At 37.7% G+C, this 25,904-nt stretch overlaps 1 protein-coding gene across 4 annotated transcripts in view; it reads left to right on the forward strand.

The window, feature by feature from the left end:
• Nucleotides 1-25,904, forward strand: part of LRBA (LPS responsive beige-like anchor protein) — a 560,234-nt gene that overhangs the window by 104,533 nt on the left and 429,797 nt on the right. For all 4 annotated transcript variants that reach the window (XM_055144432.1, XM_055144433.1, XM_055144431.1 and 1 more), the window contains 9 exons: nucleotides 2,775-3,821; nucleotides 4,875-5,053; nucleotides 5,865-6,018; nucleotides 6,446-6,626; nucleotides 8,519-8,646; nucleotides 9,140-9,247; nucleotides 11,641-11,791; nucleotides 14,614-15,061; nucleotides 25,755-25,888. In XM_055144432.1, the coding sequence (XP_055000407.1) occupies nucleotides 2,775-3,821; nucleotides 4,875-5,053; nucleotides 5,865-6,018; nucleotides 6,446-6,626; nucleotides 8,519-8,646; nucleotides 9,140-9,247; nucleotides 11,641-11,791; nucleotides 14,614-15,061; nucleotides 25,755-25,888 (2,530 nt within the window). The remainder of the gene's footprint in view (nucleotides 1-2,774; nucleotides 3,822-4,874; nucleotides 5,054-5,864; nucleotides 6,019-6,445; nucleotides 6,627-8,518; nucleotides 8,647-9,139; nucleotides 9,248-11,640; nucleotides 11,792-14,613; nucleotides 15,062-25,754; nucleotides 25,889-25,904) is intronic.

Here is a 25,904-nt window from a genome sequence, read left to right on the forward strand (position 1 = left end):
AGGTTTTGTCTATCTTGGTTCATTTTGGGGGAGTGTGTGTGGGTGGTGTGTGTGTGTGTGTGTGTGTGTGTGTGTGTGTGTGTGTATTAAAAGGTTAAAAAAGCCCTTAAAACAATTGAAATTATTTAGTGGATTAGTAGTCACATTCATTTGAGAACATTTAATTTCTTTATATTAATACCTTTTAAAGCACCGGCTAAATAATGTTGAGTTTTGCTTTTATCTCTGATAAAATTCCAGCCCCTCCTAATGGTTCTCAAAGTCTTTATTAGTCTAGTAAGTACTTTATACTGATTACTTTCTTTTTTCTTTTGTTTCTTTTTTACTTTTGGACTATACCCAGCGATGCTCAGGGATTATTCCTGGTTCTGCATTTAGGAATTATTCCTGGTGGTGCTTGGGGGACCATATGGAATACTAGGGATCAAACCCGGTTTGGCTGCATGGAAGGGAAACTATCTACTTGCTGTACTATCTTTCTGGCCCATCTCTCTCTCTCTCTCTCTCTCTCTTTCCTCCCCTCTATTCTTATCACTCCCAGAAGAGTTTTGATTTTATCAATATTCTAAATAACTCTATATCTTAAATGAGTCATTCTTTTTCCAATTCATTCTTAAGTTTGAACCCCACAGAACTTAGATTTGTAATAAAGATCTGCCACATATGATGTTCATGAATATGCTTATGATGCTTATAATTTAATTTGAAAGTATTTAGGGACCACAAAGATAGTATATGGGTAGGGCACTTGCTGATCCAATTTTAATCCCCGGCTTGAAGCACAACCAAATAGTGATTTCTGAGCATAGAACTAGGACTATGTCCTGAGCTCCGCTGGGTGTGACCCAAAAACCAGTGACATAGAACATGAAATAAAACGATATAATCTGTGTCTTATACTGTTGTAAGATATTTGATTAGTCTGTGTGCCACCTATCTGGGACTGATCCCTGGCATCCCATATGGTTCCCCAAGCACCATGAGGAGCAGGAGTAACCCCTGAACATCACTGGGTTTGGTTCCAAAAATTAAAAACAAACAAAAAAACCCACCAAACATAAAACAACCATAAATAAAGTGTGTAAGTTTTAGGTCAAACTTTAAAGATACATAGGTTAATAATATTGATCTTTTAATATATCCATTTTTTATGTCCTAATTAGTAAATTTGAGTGACATGTTAATAGTAAAAGCAAAAGAAATGTAATTATTAGCTCTTGAGTATCTTTAACTAGTAGTTTATGGGAGTGCTTTCCAAACATTGCAAACAGCTATGGATTAGCTATCAACTGATGTGAAGATTAATGACTAGTCTTTTAGTTGGGTAATTTAGAACAATATCTGGTATTTAATTAGGAATTATCAGTCACAAATACCTTTAGGAAAACGGTTTCAAAAAAGATTACAACAGTGATAATTACTCAATTGCCATTTAAATTTTAGAGTATTGGGGTACACTATAGAAAAGAAAGTTATAAAATAAGTCAACCAGAATAAAAAAATCATTTTTAATATATATATATCCACACAGAAGAAAAAGAGTGTAAACTTTTTTTGCCTATGAAGGATAACATGCTATTTATGATAGATTTTAGTACAAATCTGTATTAATAGAAAAAATGGTATTCCCTTGTGGCACATTCATAATGTACTTCATTAAAGTGTTTGTTGCTTTGAATCTTTTTGTTGTTTTTGTTTTGGGGCTACATGTGGCAGTGCTCAGGGCTTACTCCTGACTCTGTGCACAGGGATCACTTCTTGTGGGGCTCGGGATATATGCGGTGCTAAGGGCAGGACCTTACCTGCTGTTTTCTCTCCCCCCCCCATGTGAGATAACACACACACTCTCTCCCTCCCTCTGCCTCTCCCTCTCCCTCTCCCCCTCTCCTCCTCCCCCTCCCTGTCCCCCTGCCCCCCTCTCTCCTTCTCCCCCCCCCCAAGAGTTTTAAAATACCAGTAGGATTGTCATGGGCGTTATTGTAAGATAATTCTCCTTAGATACGAGGAGATGGGTTTTCACTGCAATTGAGATAATGTATTACTTAGTTTATAAAGTACTTCCCAGTGGTACATAGTTGCTGATACACATCTTGGAGGACAGTGGAATAATGTGAATATGTAGTTTTTGTGGTTTGATATCATGCAACCAATGAACTTTAAAATTACCTACAGTTTTTATGGACTAGAGCGATAGCACAGCGTGTAGGACATTTGCCTTTCACGTAGCTGACCTGGATTCGATTCCTCTGTCCCTCTCGGAGAGCCTGAGAGTATCCTGCCCGCACGGCAGAGCCTGGCAAGCTACCTGTGGTGTATTTGATATGCCAAAAACAGTAACAAGTCTCATAATGGAGACGTTACTGGTGCCTGCTTGAGCAAATCAATGAACAATGGGATGACAGTGCTGCAGTGCTGCAGTATTTATGAGATATTTAGATTTTATTGTGAAGTGGGTTTTTTAAAATAATTTTTTTTGGGTCACACCCGGCGATGCACAGGGGTTACTCCTGGCTCTTCACTCAGGAATTACCCCTGGCGGTGCTCAGGGGACCATATGGGACGCCGGGATTAGAACCCAGGTTGGCTGCATGCAAGGCAAACACCCTACCCGCTGTGCTATCGCTCCAGCCCTTAAAATAATTTTAAGATATAAAATATTGTGAGAAAGTATGTTATATAAATCACAGTTGAAAAGCTACTAAGCACTATAGTTTATGTTATATGTATATTTATTTTTTAAAAGCATATTTTGACTGATTGTGTTTTTCATCTAGGTCACTTTTGAAATGCACAAAGAAAGTCTTGCCACTGTATTTAGGGAACACCAAGGAAAAGGTGATGAAGAAGTAGAGCAGTGTCCTTCAAATCTAGCTCAAGCAGTTTCTGGAATTAACAGGGACGTTCATGCTTCAGTAGCATCCCAGCCACCAGATATCAAGGACTCTCCTGTATCTTCTCACAGCACCAGAAATAGTGATGAAAACTCAAGTACTGAGAAGACAAGTTTAGTAGTCTCTACATCCAACATTGAGCCACAAACTCACAATACATCAAACGTGGAAAGGAAAGTTGGTCAAGAAAATCAGGAGTTATTAGATGAGGTTTCTTTAGAAGAAACACATATCAATGAAGCAGTGCATGCAGGTGATTTAGAAGTATCTTCTGATAAAGTAGAAGCTGTGACTCTTCCCTCTAATTCTTTGAAAACAACTGACAAAGACTTAATTACTGTTAGTGAAGTAACTGCCTCTGTAAGTTCTCCTTCAGAAGATGATGCTTCAGAGGTACCAGAATTATTGGAGAAGTCTATAGTAGAGGATGAAGATGATGATGATTATGTGGAACTGAAGGTCGAAAGCAGTCCTACAGAGGTAATCAACCTGCCTACAGATCTCCAAGACAATAGTTTGTCACCAGCTGCATCTGAAGCCAGTGAAAAGTTGGACGTGTTCAATAATGATCGCAAATTACTAGGTCAAGAGGAAGAACCTGTAAGAAAACAAACTGATTCTGACACGCAAGATTCTAAAGATTCTGGAATCTTGACTATGACAGCATCAGGCTCCTCAGCGGACTCACCCGACATGTCTGCTTCTCAAACTGTACAGTCAGACACTGATCAGTTGCTTGAGGAAGGGAAGAAAATAACGAAGGAAACTAAATTAAGAAGTGATTCTCATGCTAATGACCTGGAGTGCCCTACTTCTGAGCCAAGAATTGCTAAATTGGATGTTTCCAGTGTTGCTACTGACACGGAGAGACTGGAATTGAAGGCCAGTGCGAAAACAGAGGCAGCTCAGTCTCATCAGCCTGTGCTTGAGGTGATTAAATGTATTATTTTCTTGAATAATAAATTAATTGAGTTAAGATATAGCAGTGTCAGCTACTTAATCTTAACATAGAATTGATTGTAGTGCTATTTTTAGTCATGTAAATGTAATGAATATAAGGTTTATATTCATTGCCTTTAGTATAGGTTTGGATTTTATAATTAAATATTTTGTTTGTTTTGGGGCTATATCTGGCAGTGATCAGAGTTTACTCCTTGCTTTGCACTCAGGAATCACTCCTGGCAGTGCTCCAGGGACCATATGGGATGTTAGGGATTGAACCTGGGTTAGTCATATGCAAGGCAAGCACCCTACCCACCACTGTATCTCTGGTCCAGGCATGATTTTATTATGAGTTCACTAAGCAGCAAATTTTATTGTTATTTTCACCATAGAATTCCCCCAAAGTTGCATTTTCAAGCTGGGAGATTTTCATAATTATAGTTGAGAAAGCAAACATTGGAAATGCCTGTCTTTTATCCTTTACTTGATAATCTGGTCATAGGTAGCACAGTTGTTTTCAAGCAAAATCTAGGCAACCTTCTTGCAGACACCTCCTAATATATAATTTTAACTACAGTGTATGTGATTTTTTAAATTACTCCATGGGGTCTGTTTACTCTGTAAGAGAAAAGAGCCTTTGTGAGATCTAGAGGCACAGATTTCTCCTTGCCATTATCAGAGTGATTTATAAGCCAATGGTTGGTTGCATGTTGTCATTCTCAGCATTGTTAGACTCTTGCTATCTCTGCCTTCTTATTGTTGGTTTGTTCTGTGTTCTATTGTCTTGGTTTTGTTTGTTCTTAATTCTGTTCAATTTGTGATGAATCTACCATTACCCTTTATTGCTAATTAGAAAAAATTAAAACTCCTTGGTTCTTCTGAATGTGTTATATTAGCTGAGTTCATATTATTATTTTTGTTTAATTCTTCAGTATCTTTACAGGAGATTGTTAGATGTAATTGCATGGGTACTATTAAGTTATTTATTGTATTAATGATCCCCTTTAAATTTCTTTTATTATTTTTCATTTTTCTTATTAGATGTCCAGGCAACAGGAACGGCCAGGGCAAGGGACAGCACCAGATGCAGTTAATGGACAAAGGAGGGATTCCAGATCTACTATGTTTCGTATTCCTGAGTTCAAATGGTCTCAGATGCATCAGCGTTTACTCACTGATTTGCTGTTTTCAATAGAAACAGATATACAAATGTGGAGAAGGTCTGTTCCTCTGTTTATTCTAAAAAATATGTGTAAACTTTAGTTTTTGTTTTTGTAGATATTTATAAAAGTTTGTAGATATTTATAAAAGTTGCTCATCATTTTTATAAAAGTTAACATTTGGTAATTAATTTTAGAAATTAATTTAAAAAATTAAAATTATTTTAAGAAATTGATGATAATGTAGACTAGATATTTTTGTGATTTTTTTTTTTAAGTCAACTCAATTCTCTGTTTTTAAAGAATGAGAGCCTTTCCTATCTGGTTTGTAAAAACCTGAAAATAAGATTTTTCAGCATGCTGAAGGTTTTCTATGTCTGGAACTCATCTAGATTTCTGAAGTGGACTTACTGCTAATAGCACTAGAAAAAAAATAAGTACTGTAGTATTAAAAATAGTATTTCAAATCATCCTACAGTTGTATAATTTATGATTTAATGTTGTATAATTTATTATTCTAGCTAATCACATTTTATGGCATTACCTAAGTATACATTTGTAGAAAGTGGCTTTTTTTTTTTTAGCACTTTTAGCAGTATTTGCCTCTTTATTGTTGCCATCACATCTCAGTTTTACTCACAGTTAAGGATAATTTTGCCTTTATTTTTGTATATGAAGTGAATAGCATTTGTTTCAGTTCTGTGTAAGGGCCGAGTAGTAACTGCTGGTGTGGAGTGGTCATCTTTTGAAGAAGTGTACACCTGCAGATGCCACTGCATCATCTTTCCACAGCTTTCATCTCCCCTCATGTATGCAAACTGTGATTTCCTTTCTTTAACTTTATCAATAAACATCATTTATCTTTGGACAGCCATTCAACAAAGACAGTTATGGACTTCGTGAATAGCAGTGATAATGTCATCTTTGTACACAACACAATTCATCTCATCTCTCAAGTGATGGACAATATGGTCATGGCTTGTGGGGGTATACTGCCATTGCTTTCAGCTGCTACCTCCGCTACAGTAAGGACTTATCTACTATATAAAATTGGTGTGAAAACATGACTATTATGCATTCTTATTGATTAGAACTTGAATGTGGTGGTAATGTGCATCATAGTTGCTATAAATCAAAAGTAATAGGATCTTTTACAATTACCCGAAAAGGAACCTTAAAATCTTTTCCAGGAATGAAAGCACTAAAAAAGACAGTGTTGATTTTGTAGGGTTGAGTCAATGAAAAATGTGATTGATAATATTGTACTTTAATGTTTCCATTGCCTTTTAAGATTTGATAAGGAATTCATCCTTTTTGTTTGCTTTTAATTCACCATGTTGAACTATATTTCTGAGTCTGAATTTCTCTAAAATTTAGAAATTTTGGGAATGTTTCTAGTAAACTTAGATTTTTATCAGTATGTTGATGTAAATGTCAAACCTTTTCTTTCAGCATGAGTTGGAGAATATTGAACCCACTCAAGGCCTTTCAATAGAAGCCTCTGTGACATTTTTGCAGAGGCTAATAAGTCTTGTGGATGTACTTATATTTGCAAGTTCTCTTGGCTTTACTGAAATTGAAGCTGAAAAAAATATGTCATCTGGAGGAATTTTACGACAGTGTCTTCGACTAGGTAAGCTGTTAAAACCCTTAGTTTGGATTGAGAATTTTCAGTAATCTAGACATATTCGATTGAAAACTATTTTTATCTTGTTGCTGGAAGAAAATGTACCAGTTTCAGGACTCAAAGCGAAAGTCCCCAACACCTACGTGTTCATCTGAGACTGAATGAACAAATAAATGTAGATTAGTCAAGACAGCTAAAGTTTAACGATATGTGTGGAGATTTTACAAGGCTTAAAATTCTAAAGTAAAGTGAACCAGGGATTATACTGTTTTCCGGGGTCTGAGCTATCAAGGATAAAAAGAGGGTACTTCACGGGGCAAGGAGGGGATGACTTTCTCGTAGGGTGGACATACACCTGGATGATCACTCCCACACTGAGATCTTCTATCTTCTTAGAGGGAGGAGTGATTCTTCTTTAATTTGAGAAGTTAGCCGCTTTCAGGGAGTAACAGGCTCTTCTGCTAGGGCAAGGGCAGAAGGACTAAGGGAAGAAAAGAGCTTCCTCTTAACCTCCCGCGCTTTCATTGCTTTTTCACTCAAATCTGTATCTGTTAGCCATCTCATGGGTGGAACTTAAAATTCCCAGGTAACTTTGCCGTTTCATTCCTTTTTTTTTTTTTCTTTTTAGTTTTGGTTTTTAGTTTTTGGGCCATACCTAGCTTTGATCGGAACTCAGGATTTATTCCTAGTTCTGTGCTTGGAGATCACTCCTGGTGGGCTGGAGAGACAATACTGAACATGGGTTGGCTGTGTGCAGGGCAAGCGCCTTGCTCTCTGTTCTATCACTCCAACTCCAGTTTTGTTCTGAATTTTAATGATAGCCTATAAGAAAAGATCCTGAAGGATCTGGGATGTGGTTTAATGGATTAATGCTGAAACCTCTGTGCTGTGTGCTTTGATAACCAGGACAGTTTTGCTGCTTGGGTGCCCAGAGAGAAAGGGCCTGGAAGTTGGTTCAGTGATTTAGGATATGGCCAGGGCATGTGTGTGAATAGAGCTGAGTTTCTGGTGCTGCGCATGCACTGAGATGATCCCGAACACCCCTTGATCTGGTGTTTGTGATGTGGAAAAATTAAAGTAGGAAAAAAAAAATCCCAGAATAGAACCCTGTACCTATTTCTTATAAATGTTATAGATATGCTCTCTGTCTCTATTAATATTATGCTGTAATGATACAATAAAATTGTTCAAGTGTAGCTCTTTTATTCTGAAATGAAAATACAGGGTACTTTCCTAAATTAGTTCATGGCAATGTATTTTCCCTCACCATTCTTCTACTTTTTCACTTTTCTGTCTTTCCCTTACCACATCGCTCAAATGAGAGCTAAGAAATTGTATATTTTTTTGTGGAGTTCATGCCCAATTCAATCAGCTTAATCAATGGCTGAATTAATAGCAGTACTCCTATGTTAAAAAAAAAGAAATTATAGATTTTTGGGGGGCTGTGTGGAGTGATTTGGATCATACCTGGTGGTCCCAAGGCTTACTCCTGACTTTGGCCTCAGAGATCAGTCTTGGTGTGGCTTGGGGGACCATATGTAGTGTCAGAGTCGAACCAGGTCAACCACGGGTAAGACAAGAGCCTTCATCTCCCTGTGTCCCAGTTGTCTATTACTAAGATTCTTGGGCTGATACCTTTTTAGCTGTAGCAGGATAACTAGCTTTCTGTCTGTAGCCGGATAACTAGCAAAGATGAAAAACAGAAGGTGATAAAATCTACAGGCATTTTAGGAGCTTTCTGCAAATCATGTTTTGAAAAAGAATGTTAATGATTTTTATCAGTTCCTTAGTGTTACTTATCTGTCTACATATATGTAATATTATATTGCATTTTTATATATTTTATATTAAATATATATTTTTTTCTTGCTTAATTCTATCCTTAAAATAATTTACAGTGTGTGCAGTGGCAGTAAGAAATTGCTTAGAGTGTCAGCAGCATTCACAACTAAAAAGTAAAGGAGATATAGTAAAAGGTCAGAAAGCAATACACAGCCTGATTCCCATGGGGAAATCTGCAGCAAAGGTAAGCATACACAATAATTAATTTAAAAATTACTCTTACTTTACTGTTGAAATCTAAATTTATTGTTCATTTCAACTTAGAGTAAAAAAAAACTCTGACAGAAGACCTAATATAGTTATTGTTTGTGAACAACATTTAAGTATTTGAGTTTAAGTTTATGGTAAAGCTTTTCTCAAATGTTGACTTTTCTTGAATCTGTGCTACCTTTTTCTTCAAATATGTTCATTTGTATTTCGTGTACTTGGTTGAGTTAGTATGATTTTGTGTTTTCCTGCCTGTCTCCTTTTTACACTCACTCCTCCTGTTTACTCTCTAATAATACTATTGAAAATTAGAGAAGGAAGTAGGAAAAATAAACTGGAAAAAGCAATGATTGCAGCTTTGTTTATCTGATTCTTGGAATGCATTTTTTAAAAATTATTTTAAAATGTGTACGTGTATATATATATGTACATGTGTGTATTTGTTTATCTTATTCTTTGATCTCAAATAGAGTCCAGTGGACATTATAACTGGTGGTATATCTCCAATAAGAGATCTTGACAGACTTCTACAAGATATGGATATTAATCGACTTAGAGCAGTTGTTTTCAGAGACATAGTAAGTTATATTTCTTCCACATACTATCTCAATTGACTATAAATATCTTCTAAGATCCAGAGTACTGGGAGTGAAAGTGATATTAAAGTTCCTATAGAGATACAAAGGTATATGTTAAAATAATGCATGTGGTGTTTTGAATTTTTTAAAATTGATTTTAGAAAATTTTCTAAAATCTTTAATTTTTGTTTTAGTAGGTTCTGATATATAATATGGGTGATCTTCATTTAGAAACTGTAAAAGTTTTATAAGAAAATGGAAAGTTAAAAATAAAAGTAATTTTTAGTTTTAGTCAGGATTTATCGTTAGTTAATATTTATGAAAACATATTCTGTAAGTACTGGGTACTCTATTCATAGACTTTTTTGGGGGAGGAGGGGAACCCTCACCCAGTGATGCTCAGGGTTTACTCTTGGTTTTGCACTCAGGAATTACTCCTAGCTATGCTTGGGACACATGGGGTGCTTGGGATTGAACCTGGGTTGGTCACATGCAAGGCAAGCACCCTACACTCAGTATTATCGCTCTGGCCCCAACTTTTGTTTTTTCAAAACACACTAACTGTGGCTCATTTTTGAACTAAATGCTATTTACAATAGCCAAAACTCGGAAAGAACCCAAATGTCCAAGAGTAGGTAGCTGGGTAAAAAATAAATGGTACATATACACAATGGAATGTTACTCAGCTATAAGAAAAGTTACTAGAATAGTAAAATGTGCAAAACTCCTTTGAAGATGGGGAATTTGGTGAAGAGGTTAAGATTATTATATGTAGATGTGTAGGTGATTTTTAGGGCTAGGGTGGGGCCTTGTTTCTTCTAGAGGTCAGTCTAGTTTGTCCTTTTCTTTCTGGCAGACACAATTCTTTCAATCCTTGAATGTTTGTGCTATCTACAATTCTCTTGAGAATTCCTAAAGCAACCTGTTCTTTACCTGATAACCTCTTTTTTCCCCACCCCTCTGTCTCAATGACTTTTAGGAAAGTGTTAGTTTTGTTTGGGGTCTCACCCAGTAGTACTCAAGGCTTGCTCCTGGCTCTGTGCTCAGGAATCACTTCTGATGGTGCTCAGGGCACCATATGTGCTGCTGGTGATCAAGCCTGGCTGGACGTGTGCAAGTCAAGGACCTTGCTATGCTGTACTATCTCTTTAGCCTATTATTGTATTTTTCAACTTGGGGGTTTGGGGAAGTTGAGCCCACACCTGCTGATGCTCAGAGGCTGTTCTGGGCTTTGTGCCCAAGTGTGATCCCTGGCAGTGCTCTGGGGACTATATGTGGTGTGAGGGATTCAGACCAGGGTTGGCAGGGCACAAGGTAAACACCTTAGCCTCTGTATTATCTCTCCAGTTTGGTTTTTATGCATTTTAATTCTGATGATTAAATGTAAAGATAGTTGTTCATATGTAATGATAATTGCTGTTTGTTTTATCTTTTAAAGCCTATTAGGACTTTAATTTACTTTGGTGTATGATGTGTTGCAGATCCAGTTTTACTTATTTTTCAATTTTTAAAATTGGTACAATTTTTAGTAGGATGAATGTTATAGCAATTTTAATTCTTCTATTTGATGAACATGGAATATTTTCCCATTCCTGATGTTCTTTTGTATTTCTTTTAGCAATGAATTAAGTTTTCAGAATATTAGGTGTTTTTTTTTTTTTTTTTTTTCTTTTTGGGTTACACCCAGCAATGCTCAGGGGTCACTCCTGGCTCTGCACTCAGGAATTACCCCTGGCTGTGCTCAGGGGACCATATGGGATGCTGGGAATCCAACCTGGGTTGGCCGCGTGCAAGGCAAACGCCCTACCCGCTGTGCTATCACTCCAGCCCAGTATATAAGTTTTTTATACCCTTCGTTAATTTTATTTTTGTGGTGCTGGTAATTGAACATGTGAAATTCTACCTCTAGAATACATCCCTGGCCAAGGATATATTTTAAAGTATATTAGTTTATATCTGTTTAGGTTGAATCATTTTATTAAAAGAAAATGAGCCAAGGGACTGGAGAGATAGTGCTGCTGGGTAAGATGTTTGCCTTGTATATAGCTGATCTGGGTTTGATTCTGGCATCCCTTACGGTCCCCCAATCACTGCCAGGAGTAATTCCTGAGTGCGAACCAGGAGTAACCCCTGAGCATCACTGGGTGTGGTCCCAAAACAAAAATAAAAATGAGTCAAATTCTCTTTTTCCATATTTCACAAGTATAAAAACTCTGACTTAGAGTATTTTCCCCCACCCCCCCCAGAATATTTGGCTAATCTTTTACTGGGTGAGTTTTTTTTTCTAGACATATCTAAAGATTTATAGACATGTTTTACATTTAAATATTTTCATCTATAAAGGTAAGAAACATGTAATGGTGGTATGATCAATTACTTTTATTTTTTTCCAGGAGGATAGCAAGCAAGCTCAGTTTTTAGCCTTGGCAGTTGTATATTTTATCTCCGTTCTTATGGTCTCGAAGTACAGAGATATTTTGGAACCCCAGAATGAAAGATGTACCCAGGAAACTGGTAGCGAAAGTGGAAATTTATCACTTACTGGTAAGTTACCATCTTTTATTCACTGACATTCAGAATGTTCCTACTTAATATACTGATTTTGGAATTTGAGTCTATATATAAAATAAAAGCATACTTTTTTTAAAAAAGTAGCTAAATATTTTAAGTACCGTATAGTTACTGCAGTTAGGAGGTATCTATTCTTTAATTGAACCATCTATTTAAAATGCTTTGGTGGAAGTATCTGTTTTTTTTTTCTGACGTGAGGGCGGTCTTTTGGGCCTGGCCATGCTTGGGGAGCTGCTTCTGGCTATGTGCTTGGGAGTCACTCCTGGAAGTGCTCAGGGGACCTTGCAGTGCTAGGGTTTGAACCAGGATTGGCTTCATGCAAACAAATTGCCTTAATCCCAGTACTCTCTCTGTAGCTCAGAAAGTGTTACTCTTTTTTATTTTATTTTAGCTTTGGGATTTTAGGTCACACCCAGTGGTACTCAGGGTTGATTCCTGACTCTGTTCAGGGATCTCTCTTGGAGGTGTTGGGGGCCCATATGGAGGTACTGGGGCTCAATCCTAGGTTGACTGCCAAGAAAACCACGAAAGAGATGTAGTATTTCTCCAGCCCTTAGAAAAGTGCTATTCTTTGAACAACTTAAGTGTTCAACATTTTCATTTATCTCAGCATTTATTTTGAAGAATAAGTAACTGAGGACCAGAGGAATTCCTCAGTGGTCTGAAGCACATGCTTTGCACACAGGAGGCCTGGGCTCAGTTCCCTGCAATGCATCATCTCCTGAATACCACCAGGAGTGAACTTCAAGCACAGGAATTCCCCCTTTACATTGCAGAGTTTGACCTCAAAATAAATATAAACAGACAAAAGGAATAAACAATGAATGCTCTCATTTAAGAGACAGATTGGTTAAAAACGAATTCTAATAGAGGCTGGAGAGCTAGTAGAACAGTGTAAGTGCTGCTCTTGACCATAACTGACCCCTTTTGATCCCAACACCACCTATGGTCCCTGAGTTCTACTAGGAATGATCCCTGAGTGCAAAGCCAGGAGTCATCCCTGAGTACAAAGTAGGAGTAAACTCTGAGCACCATCTCTATGATCTACAAACCAACAAAACCCCACAAAATTTACTATAATAATAAAAGTAATAGAGGGCTGCAGTGATAGTACAGGGGTAGGACATTTGCCTAGAATGTTGTAGAATGTTGTGAGCCCAGATTCTTTTGTTGACCCAGATTTGATCCTAGCATCACATACTGTTTCTCAAATACTGACCAGATTAATTCCTGAGTGCAGAGCCAGGAATGAGCCCTGACCACAGTTGGGTGTGACCCCAAAACAAATCAAAACAAACAGAAGAGTAGTAAAAATATGTTCTGGTTCTAGATAAACTGATTAGAGAAGAAGCTTTGACTGTGGTTATAGAAACAGTTGCTACCCAAATAAGGGGATTTATTTAATAATTATTATTTATTAGGTACTTGGGCGTATTGATGAACAAGTCAGGAAAAAAGTCTGCCTTTATAGAGCTTATTTTCTGGTAGGGAGACAAAATAAGGATATAATTAAGTGTATCATTTAAAACATGGACTCAGGGGACCATATGGGATGCTGGGAATCCAACCTGGGTTGGCTGTGTACAAGGCAAATGCCCTACGCGCTGTGCTATCACTCCAGCCCCAAATCAGCAGTTATTGGGTCACAACTTTGGAATGTGAGGAACCCAGAGGGACTAATCAGTTGTTGCTATGTCAAATGTTAATAGGGACTGAGAACTTACCAGTGGATTTAGCAAAAAGGATTTTTTGGTGTCCATTACATTTGGAAAATAGAACATTTCTATTGGGACAGAGTGAATAAAGACATGAGGGAAAAGGGAATGTTCTTTTATTAGATTTTTAGGGTCATTAAATTATTGATATATCACTTCACTTGTATCACTTGTTGTCCGTCCCGTTGCTCATCGATTTGCTCGAATGGGAGCCAGTAACGTCTCCATTCGTCTCTGTCGAGTGCTAGTATAGCCCATTGGCATCTGCTCACTCCAGGAACACGAAGAACATCAAACTGCTCATTCAGGGTCTTGACAAAGAAATCTGACCATCTCGTAGGTTGACATATTTGAATATATATTGAATAATATTGAATTTATTGGAAGAGTAGTAGCATCCATGTTTAAAGTTTGTAGATTACTATCCAAAGATTTGTCAATCTATAAGGAACAGAAACCCAAAATATTACCCATGCTCAGTAGATCACAAATAACTTGGTGGTGTAAAGCAAAATATGTGATGATATGAGCAGTAGGAAATAAAATTGGAAATAATTCTGGTATTACTATTTTCTGACATGTTTGGGGCCTAAATATATCATAGGTTCTGGAGATGAAAAATACAAAATCCTTGCTCTGATGAAATTTATATTTTAGTAGACTCATATATTATCCAAGGATCTTATTCTGAAGGATTTAAAATTCTTGTTTTATTTTGGGCCACACCTAGCAATGTTCAGTGGTTACTCCTTCCTCTGCACTACACTCAGGAATCACTCCTGGTGGTCCTTGGTGAACCATATGGGGTGCTGGGGATCAAACCTAGTTTGTCCACATGCAAGGCAAACACCCTACTCACTGTAATATCACTTTAACTTTCCCTAATTCGTCTCCCTAATTCGCCTCCCTCCCAGCCTCCCACTCCCCCGCAATTCAGTATTGGTATTCATTTTGGAGGGATTTCCAGTTTGAAAATACTTTGTTACCGTCTATTTAAAAATGTTTTGGGCAGTAGGTGTAGCACATAGTAAATATTGATACTAATGTTTTATTTGTATTTCATTTTGTTTTCTGGGCAAGATGTAGAAAACACACCAACTGTCAGTGCAGCTGCTGCAGCATCAGTGGAAGAATCTGAGTGCATGTCATCCTCTGCTCCGAGAAGGGACTCGGGCATTGGAGAAGAAACAGCTTCTGGCTTAGGAGGCCGTGTGGACCCAGCTCCGCAGGCAGCACCTCCCAGTGTCATTGCAGGCCCAGATGCAGTCAGTGAGGTGCTTTCCACTCTTTCCTTAGAAGTCAATAAATCTCAGGAAACCAAAAATGATGGAGGGAATGAGTTGGATAGCAAGGCTGCACCATCAGTTCCCGTTTCCAAAAATGTCAATGTGAAGGACATTCTCCGCAGCCTAGTGAACATACCAGCAGATGGAGTCACAGTGGATCCTGCCCTCCTGCCACCATCCTGCCTTGGCACTCTTAATGATCTGTCTGCAGAGCAGCCTGTGCAGTTCAGGTCTTTTGACAGGTAATGTAAATGGTCTTTTATTTTGGTATATTTATGTTTATAAATAATGACAAATTAAAGGGTAAATAGGAATTTGGTTTAACTGCTACATCTTGCAATTTTAGTATTAAATGGCGTTTTATTTATTTATTTATTTATGTTGGGTTGGCACATGGGGCAGTTTGTGGACATGACTTCCTAGCTACTGGAAAATGGGGGATCTGGGCGGAAGAGACCCAGTCCTGATCTGAGCCGGCTTGGAGATCTCAGCCCCGGGTCCCACACACCTGGGTTCCTCTGCCGGTTCCTTCATGTGTGATGCTTGTCCGAGCATGTGGAAAGTGACCTTGAGCATGGCTGTTGCTGCGTTCCTGAGGTCTTTGGCTGCTGAGGCTCTGCTTGGGGCAGGGAGGGAAACTCCAGGTGCCATGTAATCCCATCAACAGCCAAGATCCAGAGACTATAAAACAAAGCTCCCTGAAGCATGCAGCTGCATTTGCGGCCACATGACCTCATTGTCTAGTTCTTCTCGGAGAACCCACCAAGCTACCGAGAGTATCCTGCCTGCACGGCAGAACCTGGCAAGCTCCATGTGGTGTATTCAATATGCCAAAACCAGTAACAATGATGGGTCTCATTCCCTTGACCCTGAAAGAGCCTCCAATGCGGCACCGTTGGAAAGGACGAGTATGGAGAGGCTGCTAAAATGTCAGGGCTAGGATGTATGGAGACGTTACTGGTGCCTGCTCGAGCAAATTGATGGCCAGTGGGATGACAGTGATACAGTGATGTTGGGTTATTTGGGATCACACTTGTATGTGCTCATGACTTATTCATAGCTCTTTGTGCACTCCTGGTTCTGCTCAGGGGACCATGTGGGATGCCATGGATTGAACCCTGGTCTGCTGCATGCAAGCCAAGTGTCTTACACTCTATTGCTCCATCCCTAAATGGATGTTTAGGGTTTTTATTTATTTATTTTTTTAAATTTATTTTATTGAATCACCATGTGGAAAATTACAATGCTTTCAGCTTAAGTCTTAGTCATACAATGCTGAAACACCCATCCCTTCACCAGTTCTCATATCCCACCACTGAAAAAAGACAAAAAAAAAGCCACAGTACGCCTCCCATCCCGCCCACCCCCGCACCCCCCCTCTTATAACTGATAAATTTCACTTTACTTTTAATTTACTTTGGTTACATTCAATATTTCAACACAATCCTCACCATTATTGTTAGGAGCACCCCACTAGAGTCAGACTTGTTGTGAAGGGAAATGAGGTTGCACGGCCGTGGTAGCGCCGCGTGGTTTTGGAATTCTGTACTTTAACTACTAAGTCCAGGGAGATTTCTTCCGGATATTGGATCATTGCAAGCTTGTAAACCCCATCTGTGGTTGTCATAATATGGCAGTCCCCACACCCTTCATCCCCGGGAAGGGACAGGCGAGAGAGAGAAATACCTTTCCCCTCCTGGGCGGGCATGGGGTCGCGGCTTGGTTCTCAGGCTGGAGACATTCTGCAAGTAGCTGCCCATGTTGAAGTTGGTTCAGCTGGGTCTGGATTCACGCTTGTGCAGCTGCAGAGGAGCCGCACATGTGTGCGGCCCCCGGGGTCACATCTCAGCAGAGCTAGGGTTTTTTTTTAGGTCTAGTTTATGAAAATTATAAAAATAGGGTGTGTGATAGGGGGCATTTGTGTGCCTGACCCCAATTTTATCCTTAATCTTCATGGCACTGGAGGCCCAGAGTCCCAGTGTGTTTGACTTTGTGGTCCTGGTGCCTAAGAACAAGCAGCACTGCCTCCTCAGACTCAGCCAGTCTGGCCCTGTTGGTGGAGTATCACCAGAGGTGGTCCCGACAAAAATTAATTTCCCCTATTTTCATTAATTATCTCAGTAGTATCTTTTATAATGAAAAACTCCGGGTTAGATGTAGGTATTACTTGTGTGTGTGTGCGTGTGTGTGTGTGTGTGTGTGTGTGTGTGTGTGTGTGTGTGCGCGCAAGCGTATGTATGACTTTGTCTACTTCCATCTGGAAAAACGCTTTCTCAGTCTTTCCTTAAATTTAATGATCTAGGCATTTTAGAAGATGGTAGTTTTGTTCTGTAGAACATTCTGGGCCAGAGAGATAGTTCAGTGGGTAAGGCACTTGCCTTCATATGGCTCACCCAGGTTCTATCCCTGGTATCCCATTGATTGGTTCTCTGAGGACTAACAGGAGTGATTCCTGAGGGCAGGGCCAGTAGTAACACCTGAGTGTGTCTGGGTGTTGCCTAAAGCCAAAGCAAAAAAATACCCAAAACATCACTCAACCAAGATTAGGTTTAATTTACTGCATTGGTGGCACAGAAGTGACACTATTTTTTCTTGTTTTGTTTTAACCCATGGTATATAGTTCTGTCTCATTACTGATGGTTCTGTTCATTTTCTAGGTTTTCTAGGTTTTCTAGATTTCTGGGTTTTCTAGGTTTCTAGGTTTTGTTATGTTCTTGTTCAAAGGTACTGTGATATTCTATATTGCCATCAAATGCATTCATTCATTATGTCTGAAGGCATTCTACTTTATTCGGTGTTTGTGTGTGTGTGTGTTGCTGCTGCTCCAGTTGCCTCTTGATTTGGCTAGTGGATTTCCTGATGTGGATTTCACTTTTTTTTTTTTATCTTGTCTTCATCATAATCTTCCTCTCATTGTTTATACCCTTGCTGCTTCTGGCTTTTATTTCCTTTCGTCATTTAGTTTCCTACTTCAGAATTTCTGTGGGCTGGCATATTAGACCACCAAGCTAATTAAAATTGTTTATGATAATTACAATGTTTGGAAAGAACACACTGAATATAATTTAATAAGGGATCTTTCTGTTGTCATATTGTCCCATTTACTGCTGTTTAAAGGTCATAGTTAGGTCAAGTTTTGGGGTGAGGAGGTTGACAGAGTCTAAATCCCACGTAAATAACTTATGGGAACATCTATAATATAATATTATAGATATAGTTACTGCTAGATTAAAATGTCTTTTTCTTTATTGACTTTAAAAATGAGACAAAACAGAATTTCAATTCTGACTGTGTCACTTTATTAGGGAACTTGGACAAATTACCTTATTTCCCTGAGCCTTGGTTTCCTTATTAAATTGTATAACACTGTACAGCTATTAAAGAGAAAAAAGCAATACATCATATATTGATGTAAATTCATATCAAAATAGGATATGAATATTATGTACATAATATGTATATAAACCAGATATCAAGTCTGTAGCACTTTTATGAAGAAATCACTCAAGTGTAAGCTTAGCTGTTATATCCAATTAGTCATTTGGTCACTATTACTATTTGTTAAGTATGCATATGTATTGGCATTAATTACTTGAGTACATATTACAGACAACAGGACATTCACATCATGTTTAAATAATGCCAACAAGTCAGTAATCTAGAAAAAGTCACAAATGACAATAGCAGGTTGTTAAAGTAACTTGATAAATACTGAATATAAAACTTAATATAAATAAATGGCAAAGATATAATATTAGAGAAAATAAATAAAAACATAGTAATGAAATAAATTAGATCTGCTTTTTAAAAATTTTTGATTTGTGGGTCACAGTTAGTGGTGTTCAGGGCTTACTCCTAACTCTGCATTCAGGAATCACTCTTGGTGGGCTTGGGGGACCATATGAGTTGCCTGGGATCTAATCCAGGTCAGCCACATACAAGGCAAGTGCCCTACTTGTAGTAATATTGCTCCAACCATATCAGCTTTATTTTTTAAAAGTTCCATTATTTAGAAAATATAGTTTCTAGCTGTGTAATATTTATGCTTTTGGCATACACGAAAGTACTAAGAACCTGCCCTGCTGCCCTCATCTTCTAGAGTATAGCTTTGAAAGGTGATGCCTAATGTTAATGAGAGTAAAGGCAGCATTGTTGAGAGGACATATTTGTACCATTTACTTTAGAACAAATTAGAAGTGTTAAAAATTTGAATGTGTAATCTTACATACATCTCTTGAAGTGTATTAGGAAGATACATGCAATTATAAAACTGTTTAAGAGTAATTTTATAATTCAGCTAATAGCTATTGTGTTCTACTCTGAAGGACTTTTCTAAACGCACTTTTAGATAGGATGGATAGGTAGATAGATACTATTTTTCTTTCATTACAGATGAAGAAACAAGTACAGGGAAATTCATTGAGCGGCGTAATCATTTCTGCTTATAAATGGTGGAGCTATGCTTTGAACCTTGGCCCTCTGACTCTAGACTCTGTCCCTTGGGTATTCCTTGAGGATATGCTGTTAATCCAAGAAGATTGGTTGTGCATGTTATTGTCAATTCATAAACCACATACATACTGTAGAAGTATTTAAGAGCAAAAGCAGAATACTATGTATTGATGTTAAATGACAAATACGTATTATAAAATGAGAAGTGAGTTTAGAGTAGAATATGGAATTTATGATCTTTTAGAAAAGGAGATGTATATGTTTACAGTGACCCCAAAAAGCACATATTTTAAGGGTAGGGAGTGGTGTAACATCAAGTTTAAAAAATACTTTGAATTTCTAGAATTTAATTTTCTATTAATCTGACTAAATAGTCATCAGAAATAAATAAGAATAATTTAGAAAATTGAGATAGCTACTCAAGGATTTTTATAATATTTAGTCCAAATTTCATATATTTGAGCATTTCTTTATCAATAGGGTGGATATTAAATCTATGTTTCTCTGATGCTTCCAGTGTGTTGATTATACAGTTATTTAGGAAACCATGCTTAGAAAATATATTTTATACTGACATAGAAAACAAAGGGCACTTTTGATAATTGCATTCTCCTCATCTTATATGGTACTTGAATTTCTGGTGTGCATTTAACATGTTGCCATATGACCAGCTGACTTTTAGTTTTCCCTGTCTTTTTCTTAGCAAGAGACACCTTTTGATAAACTGTTTTCATGTAGCTGTAGACTAGTGGAATATCTTTGGGAATTTCAAAGCATCCCTCTGATCATGTATTTATCTCTGGAATGCTGTGTCAGAAATCACAACTCTCCTCATATCTTAAGAATTATCAACTTCCAAGCAATAGCTGGAGAGTTTAGAGTAACAGCTACATAAGTGGAACCTTGCTGAAAGGCTGCCAGGGTGTGGGCCTTTGTGGCTGGCAAGGTGTTTGTGTTCATTCCCATGCCAAAATTCTTGCTCTTATCTAATTTGAAGATCCTCTCTGGTGATTAGTGAATGCCAGGGATTTATCTTGATAAAGTTCAAGGGCTTGTCTGGCTTTTCAACTAGATCCTTAGGGACTAAATGCTAGACTTAAAATGCTCTTTTCTTCTCTGGTGAACTATTTGCATGTTAAATAAATAGCATTTATTTGCAAGTGTGATATTTGAAACTGATAAAATTCTGAAATGGAACTTCTGAACTTTGGTGATCTAGAAGAATTTTTTGCTGTCTTTCTGTTAGGATATGAAAAAGTTGCTTACAAACCTCCCTACTTCAGATTATAGTCAACATTGTTCTCATTTCTGACTGTAGAATTAAAAAAATTTTTTATAATCTGTAAAGGGGGTTAATAATAATATTTAGTACTTCATGGGTTTTTGTACATTTGCATAAGACTACTAATATGTTTCTTTTGCATAGCACTCCCAAAATGCTAAATATTTATATGTTAGTGAGTTTGTTAAGGAAAAACTGCAATATATAAAATTTATACTTGCACATTTTTTTTTTTTTTTTTTTTTTTTGCTTTTTGGGTCACACCCAGCGATGCTCAGGGGTTACTCCTGGCTTTGCACTCAGGAACTACTCCTGGCGGTGCTTGGGGGACCATATGGGATGCCGGGGATCGAACCCAGGTCGGCCGCGTGCAAGGCAAACGCCCTACCCGCTGTGCTATCGCTCCGGCCCCAATACTTGCACATTTTTTTAATGGAAAGTTTGTGTGCGTAACTGAAAGATATTCCTATTTTCCAGATAATTTATGCCAGTTATTTTTTCTGTTAAAAATGGTGATTTATTAAAAATGAAGTAATTGTTATAAAATATTAACCAAAATTTAAGTTTTTTAAAAAAAATAGAAACTTAAGCAACTTAAGCTGTAGTCTGAGAATGATTCCAGAATTACTTTTTTTTTTTTTTTTTTTGGTGACACCTGGCAATGAATGGGGGTTACTCCGTGCTCTGCACTCAGGAATTACCCCTGGCGGTGCTCAGGGGACCATATGGGATGCTGGAAATCGAACCCGGGTCTGCCGTGTGCAAGGCAAATGCCTTGCCTGCTGTGCTATTGCTCCAGCCCAATCCAGAAACTATTTTTACCACATTTCCTGACACTGAGCTCTCAAAGTTTTGTAAAATGCAGGTTTCATTTTCTTGTGTGTTCCAAAGCATATTATGAATCATAAATACTTTAATACTTAGTCTTTGAATCATCAACCCTGAGTAGTAGTAGTAAATTTAAATGTTTAGATTTTGGCTGGGGAGGAGGAGAATTTTGGCCAAACCTGGCTTTGGCAAGTTTTTTACCTCTTTGAGATTTTCTTGTCTAGTTTTAAAAGTAGGCATAATTTATACATGACGATTGTTCAGAGAATTGAGTTACTAGCTTTTACATATTGTCAGTACATATTATTAAATTGTAAATTAACGTAATTTTATGGGATCACATGAGAATGCAAAGAATAATGCATTATGACCTTTGACATGGGGTATTTGAGAATTTTCAAAACCTTTAAGCAAGTCTTTCAGAGGTAACAAGGAAGTTTTTTGACAAGATTAAGAGGAAGGCATCTTGACAGAGGAATAGTAAAAATAAAGTGTTGGTGTCATGAAATGTAAAAAATGGAACCCCAAGAGTAAGAACCATAAAAGAATCCTGAGACATGTATACAGAATGTCGATTAAATTCTTGTAGGAAGCCATATTTATATATAAAAAATAGAAACATGCAAATAATCTTGAATAAAATAGATTAACTGAGCTTAATTAAGGAATAGGTTTTATTATGATTGAAAGCATTAATAATAATTTAAAAGATTATTAATAAAGGGCTAAAGAGATAGGCAATAGACTGAGCACATGCTTGGCATATGGGAAGCCTAGATTCTGTTCCCAGCTTTGTGTGGTCTCCCAGCCCTTCCAGGTGGGGTCCTAGATCTCACATACACACTCACAAAGATAAGAAGTAATTAAATCTCTTTCTCTTCCCCCCCCCCCCACACACACAACAATTCTCAGGGGCTACTGCTTTCTTTGCAATCAGGAATCAATCCCTGCGAGTGGTTTTATATTTAAAAAGTCAGAATATCCCTGTGGCATATTCGTTATGCCAGATACAGTAACAATAGTAGGTCTCATTCCCCTGACCCTGAAAAGAGCCTCCAGTGGTTGGAAAAACGAGTAAGGAGAGGCTGCTAAAATCTCAGGGCTGGGACAAATGGAGACGTTACTGGTATCTGCTCGAGTAAATCAATGAACTGTGGGATAACAGTGATACAGTGAGTCGGATGAGCTGCGTACTAGGTAAACTGCCTACCTGCTACCTGACTCATGCACTCAGGAATTACTCCTGGCGGTGCTCAGGGGACCATATGGGATGCTGGGAATCAAATCTGGGTCTGTTGCGTGCAAGGCAGACGCCCTACTCGCTTGTGCTATCGCTCCAGCCCCAGTGGTGGTTGTCTTGGGAAAGTGCACTGATGAGGATGGCACCTGGGAATCGAACATTCCTTGCACATGTGCTGCCACTTGAGCCATATCTCCAGCTCAAGGTGAACTTCTTTTAACTATGCCATCTTGGACAACTAGAGACTATCTTATAGAGTATCTCTGGCACATTTCCCCGTTTAATAGTTTTAACAGTATTCTGACATCTGTTAAATAACTCTAACAGCTTACTAATATTTTATTATGAAAAATTTCAAATACAAAGAGAAGTTGGAAGAACTGCAAAGTTAAATCTATAGACTCATCACGGAGATTCTTCAGTTAGCCTTTTATTTTATTGGTTGCATCATATGTATCACTGTATCACTGTCATCCCGTTGCTCATCAATTTGTTTGAGCGTGCACCAGTAACATCTCCATTGTGGGACTTGTTACTGTTTTTGGCATATTGAATACACCATGGGTAGCTTGCCAGGTTCTGCTGTAGGGGAGAGATACTCTCAGTAGCTTGCCGGGCTCTCTGAGAGGGACGGAGGAATTGAATCCAGGTCGGCCACGTGCAAGGCAAACGCCTTACCTGCAGTGCTATTGCTCCAGCCCATCATACGTATGATAATTTTATATCTATGTATGTAGCCGTCAGTTAATCTCATCTTGTGGCTGTATTTACAGGTAAGCTTTAGATGTCAATCAGTTCAACTTCCCTCTTAAATATTTTAGCATGAAGATTTCTAAAGCTCATTACAGCTTTTTAAGATATAAAGTTTAGGCAAATGGAAGGCATAAATCTAAAGCATATCATTTTAGTTTTGGCAAACACACCCACGAACTTAAGGGATCAGGGATCGTTTGGTTTCATTTTTTGTTTTGTGTTTTGGGCAACGTTTGGAGATGCTGGGTTTGGGCGGGGGCGAGTGGGTGCTACTCCTGCTTCAGTACTTGGTGTTTGCTCCTGTCAGTGCGTGAGTAAAACTGTGCTGTGCTGGGAATTGAACCCGGGCCCCCTGCAAGCACAGGATGAATTCCAGCCCTTTGAGCTGTCTCCCTGGCCCAAGATAGTCTTGTGAGTTCCCTCATGCTGCTTCCCAGCCATGCCCCTATTCCCTGTAAGGCAAACATTGTTTTTGATTTTTCTCTACCATAGATTATTTTTGCCTTGTCTAGATTTTTATGTAAAAAGACATACAGAGTTTGTGTTATTCTGTATAAGGCTTCAGTCTGCATAATACTTTTGAGATTCATCCATGTTGTCTTTAATCGGTAGATATTTTTTTTTAATTGCTAAGTCAGTATTCCATAGGGTACTGCCATAGTCTTATTTATTTTGGGGGGCTATTTTAGGTTCCTGACAATTATAAATGAAGACTTTCTGGACATTGTTGCAGATGTCATTTGTGGAACTAAGTTATCTTGGGGGAAATTCTAAATAGTGTTATTGCTTGTGCATAGTGTTTGTTTCTTTTTTCTTACTAAGAAATAGAAATTTTTTAGAGAAAACAATTTAACCTTCTGTTTTCTGTTGCTTCTTTCATGAGTAAAATATATCTTGATGGGTCCATTTTTGGTGTATTAATGTGAAAATAAACCATTCAATTTCTCCTTCCCACTTATCCCCGAGTAGGCTGGTATGTCATAGGTCACTTAAAATTTTTATTTTAAACCTATTTATTTGTAAATTTTTGACCAGAGTAAAACATACACAAATAAAATTTTGTGTTGTCTTCTGGGTGTACCACCAGCAGCACATGTGTATGGACACAGTGCTGACAAAGGTCATAGCCACTCCCCCTAAAGTCAATATTCTTCATCTGCTGTGAGCTACTAGGATTTAAGCACAGCATTTTGGATTGAGGGCTCAGGTGGCTGTTGCTTCTATTTTTTAGTGTATAGTTAACATTGGCAGTCACCCTTATAATGATGTGACACCAGCTACCCCCAAGTACATTGAATAAACCTTGCCTAGCACAAGAGAACTTGATTTAATTGGCAACAGTGTTTGCTGTCACATGATAGTCACTGAAGTAAAACGGAACCTATTTCACTTTGTGTTATCTTTTTGATATAACAAAATGTATTTTTTATGTACTGGAATTATTTAATTTCTGATTTGAAAGGCATTTGCTGACTGGGATCAAGTATCTAGGTAACTTTATTTAGAAACTGAGTATTTTAAAGCTGTTAAGGGAATACTTGAAGCTTGCAGTTACAATATTGTCAACAAAAGATGTGATTAAATAAATTGAATGTTGAAGACTTTAGGCTTATGGTTAACACCAGGTAATTAAAAGTAAGCACTGCAGTGGGAGTGTACTATATATCAGCTGTCTTCTTTACCTCATTAACTGGATTTTTACATGTTTATGGAGCTAACTTCAATTAAAGATGCCTTTAACTTACAGCTAATAAGGCCTTTTAGTTACTATTTTGGTATAAAGTATTGCACTTTAATTAAAATTGTTATGCTATAAATACCTATCCTTTAATAATACACAATATTAAAATTGGTGTTTTTGTTAATAGCTTTTATTCTCATGCATTGTCTTTCTTATATAATATTACAAAAGACAAACTTTGGGGTTAAGAAGAAAACCTTGGGTTATATACGTATGAAAAAGTTGTTCATATTGATCCTTTTATAAAACCATCTGAGAATTCTTAGGCTTCATGATTTCAAATTATTTGTGTTTTTAAATCCTTGTAAAAACATATTGAGTTTTCTGCTTCAGTTCTGAGGTTAACAAAAAAGTTAATTACTTTTCCACTTGAGTGCCAAAATTTCTTTTTATGTACCTTTGGTAATATTTTAAGTTGGATAATTGAAGATGACCCTGAATTAAAACATACTATATGGCCAATATTGCTGTGCAGATAAATGTGAACAGCATAGGAGAGATTTCTTTTTGAGAATGTATTCTAAATTTAAGATCGAGATCGAGATAAAGTTGGTAGAGACTAGAAAAAGTTTCTAAAATTCACCAGGATTCCCCGAAGGGTTTCTCATCTTAAAAAAAGTTAATTTCTTTCTTACGCAGAAGTGTCATCATTGCAACCAAAAAATCAGCAGTTTTACCTTCTGTGCCTTCTGCAAGTGTGTCTTCGAATGCTGTCAGTGTGGTGTCTTCCGTGGACTCCGCTCAAACCTCAGATGGGGGAGGAGACTCGCCAGGTGAGTGAGTCATAAG

Source organism: Sorex araneus, chromosome 7 (genome assembly GCF_027595985.1).
Source record: "Sorex araneus isolate mSorAra2 chromosome 7, mSorAra2.pri, whole genome shotgun sequence".
NCBI classification, from domain to species: domain Eukaryota; kingdom Metazoa; phylum Chordata; class Mammalia; order Eulipotyphla; family Soricidae; genus Sorex; species Sorex araneus.